The sequence below is a fragment of the Anopheles maculipalpis genome, chromosome 2RL (assembly GCF_943734695.1).
Source record: "Anopheles maculipalpis chromosome 2RL, idAnoMacuDA_375_x, whole genome shotgun sequence".
NCBI classification, from domain to species: Eukaryota; Metazoa; Arthropoda; class Insecta; order Diptera; family Culicidae; genus Anopheles; species Anopheles maculipalpis.
This window is the reverse complement of record NC_064871.1, coordinates 69,785,455-69,788,824: the sequence shown is the minus strand read 5'-3', so window position 1 is coordinate 69,788,824 and position 3,370 is coordinate 69,785,455. Positions and strand designations below refer to the sequence as shown.

The 3,370-nt window shown below is 42.7% G+C and overlaps 1 protein-coding gene across 1 annotated transcript; it reads right to left on the bottom strand.

Moving 5' to 3' along the window:
* Positions 1 to 226: 226 nt before the first annotated feature.
* On the bottom strand, positions 227 to 1,636 carry LOC126567440 (amyloid protein-binding protein 2-like). Its single transcript, XM_050223660.1, has one exon. The coding sequence runs from the start codon at positions 1,634 to 1,636 to the stop codon at positions 227 to 229; it is 1,410 nt and encodes a 469-aa protein (XP_050079617.1).
* Between the last annotated feature and the right edge of the window lie 1,734 nt (positions 1,637 to 3,370).

Genomic DNA, 3,370 nt, shown 5'->3' with positions numbered 1-3,370 from the left:
CGGCTCCTTTTTCTCTTTCTTTTATTTAACAAAAATCTTGCTCTTAGTTAATCAGATCTTCTTAGGATAAAGCAAACATAATACGGTGATTTACATGGCTTTTTATTAATACATATGGTAACATTTTCAAATATCTTAGGTTTCAAGTTCTACATTTATTACAGTCATTTCTATACTTTTATCCTTCTATCTTTCTCTTAAACAATTTACAAGTAATTTTCACGGATTATTTTGTATCCTTTCTTTTCTCCCATTCTGTTATAAGACGAATTCGCCCAGTTATCTCGCCAACAGACAATGGTTCAATATCCTGATGATTAAATGACTCGTCTTGCAGCAAGCCATTTTGCTCTTCGGTTCTAGTTGGGTATATGAACAACTCCATTGTAGCACGCAATCGAAATGCCTGCGCCAGCATACGATGTTCCGGTGGCCAGATGCGTTTATAATTGCCGATAGACTTTTCAACATGCTGCAGCGCACGATCGCGATGCCCAGTAACGTAAGCTTGCAGACATAATCCGTACGCTAGATTGCCCTGGGCAAGCGAAAGCATCAGATTTCGCGAACCGTACCGCTGCATGTAAATTTGCTGTGCTTCCTCGTACACGTCTACACTTTCGCTGACATGATTGCAGACGAGCAGCAGAATGGCCAGATCTTCCAATGTTTCAGCGTACAGGGGACTGAAACGCCCGCAATGCTGCACCACTAAACCGATCGCATGTTTGAGAATGAATGCGGCTTTGGCATGCATCCGCCGGCCAAGGCAAGCCCGGACAAGCTGCCGAAGGACATCAATAACTAGTCGGCTGGGTGATCGTTCACTGATTGAGGTAAGCGAATGCATACCGTACGCATAGCTGAGATCAAAACTTTGTTCCTCAAAATGGTAGAGCGAAAATGAGTGGAATACGGCGACTTTCAGATCTTGCAAACTCTGCCCTTCGTTTAGATTGTTGGGTAGCTGTTGGGAAGATTCCATTTGCTGAGTTATTCCACTTAACAATATTTTCATTCGATCATAAGTTTGCATTGCGTTGATCAGTTTCCCGGTAAGTGTTTGAGCACGCATAAGCTGTCGCAATACGGTTAGTTCCTCTGCCGTACCACATCTTGCATGTTGGTGAGCAAGTTGTAGTATGTCGATCGCTTCCATGGTCCATCCAGTCTCTGTCAGGAAGGTTCCAATTCGTAATCCACAGCGATAATCGAAACGGACCGGAACATCCTTCCATTTCTTTTCCTCGATTAGCTTCTTGTACTGACGAAACAGCTGAAACGGTACGGGTTTTTTGACACTTTGTAGCCACTGCAGACATTGAACGAGCGGCGTCAGATCAGCGGACAGGTACTTGATGAAATCACTGACTAGAAGCGGATCGGAAAGTATCTCCCACTGAACTTCCACCAAACTTGGGTAGTCACACATTTCAGCTAACAGATCCAGCCGTGTGCCGAGCGGCAGCTCCGCAACAGCTGCCCTGTACTTTGGACATCGTGGATTGTTGGAGAAATTTCTCGCGAGAGCTTCCACTGCCAGCCGGTACAATGGTTTACTGCTTAACGCTAAACTGGAACTGTTTCGGTCCAGATAAATGTCAGAAAGGGGCCAAAACTTCGTAATATGATTCATCGCGGTCAATGCGGTTCACTTTTTGCACAGCCAAAACGAGAGTTCTATATGTTTTTGCCTAAAATCACACACACACACATACACTTGTTACTCTTGCACAGTCGATTCCAAGGGAAAGAAAAACATTACATCCTGCGCACCTTGGTGCAGGAGCTTGTTCTTCCTCGAGTGGTAATTACATACTGACAGGGTTGGAATGGTGCGGTCTTTTTGCCCTAGAAAAGACCCATCAATCCTTTTTCGGGCTGTTGCGGGAAACCGTGAAGGAAAACCATAAAGCGAAAAACATAAAACAAACATAAGGTTGGAATGGTAGAGAAAATTCACAAAATTATTTAGCAGAATTATATTTTTACAAAGTTTAAGTAAAATAAAACCAATTGCTCAGCCGTGAAATACTTGAAAAAAATACGTTGGAAACAGTAAATGAATACATATAATTTGCAAAGATATCTGTAAAGGTAACAACATAAATAAAGGTATTTACCAATGCTTTTCGAAACACCATTGGACTGACATTATTTGGTCAGGATAGCTAAAAGGGAAAAATCATTTATTGACAGACATTCCACACGAACGATAATTTAAGATATCTCCCATGAGAGGTTTGAGGAAAGTCTAATCACTTCGTTACCGACAAAAGAGCATCGTGTTCAATTTGCAAGCAATACCGAAACGGATGCTTTCCTTTTTGACCTTCAACGAAGATCTATGTTCGCGAAAAAGCACGCACAAAAAAAAGGGGTGAAACATTATTCCTACACCTACAGCATGTCCTTTCGGCAACATGGTAAAATCTCTGATGGAAGGCACAGAGCAGTATGGCCGCACACTAAATGGAACCATGGTGAAAGCCTGATGTAGACATGTACCTGTAACAAAAATTAACATCACTATGGATTTTAAACAAGACAGGTAACGTCAGGCGCTGGCTTTGGCAAAAGCAAACTGCGGGGTAGCAAAATCTGGGGGCCCACGGGACGTATATTACTGAAAAAGGGCACTTTCACACAACCTTCTTCTTAGCGTCCCGAGGGTGTACACGGTGAAAGAGATTCATTAGCAGATAATCGGACCGAATGCTGGTTTTTTCAGATCGAAAAAGGGAAACGAATAGATCGAGCAAGAGGGCACGAGTGGAGGTAGCAAATTGCGTTTTGGGTCTACTGTTCCCTCAAGGTGTACCTTAGCTGACACCTAATTAACACGCATATTTGCTGAGAAGCTGGCAGCAGTAGAGGGAAAGCCTCCAGCAATGAGTCACATAGGTTTGATCCCGAAATTCCCTACTGACAGTCAAAAAAGACCATAGATTCGGTCTTGGTTTAAAATATCCTTCACGTTCTGTTTCAGGATTTCCGAGAAACAATCAAGTCGTACGAAAAAAAAATGCTTTAATTTATCGATCGCAGACTGGCAGGAACTTCATCAACAATGGGCATTTTCTGGCTGCTATCTCTTCCTAACAACAACAAAGCGACTAATCTTTAAACGAAACTTGATCAAAGCAACATCAACCACCGGAACAGGATTTCAATAGAAGGCGATGACCTACTTTGCCGGGGAGTTATTCAAATATCCTGCACATCAAAAGCGGTAACAGATAATCGAAAGAGGCAAGCGACATCTCCAACTCAAACGAGTGAAGCAAGAGGGCAGCAAAAAGAAAACGTTATCCACTGTCTTCTCTTGTCGTGTTGGGTACGTACCATTAGCCTTGGTACACGTTGTCAA

Coding starts and splice junctions, on each gene's coding strand:
- LOC126567440 (XM_050223660.1), bottom strand. CDS start 1,636: ATGAATCATATTACGAAGTTTTGGCCCCTTTCTGACATTTATCTGGAC.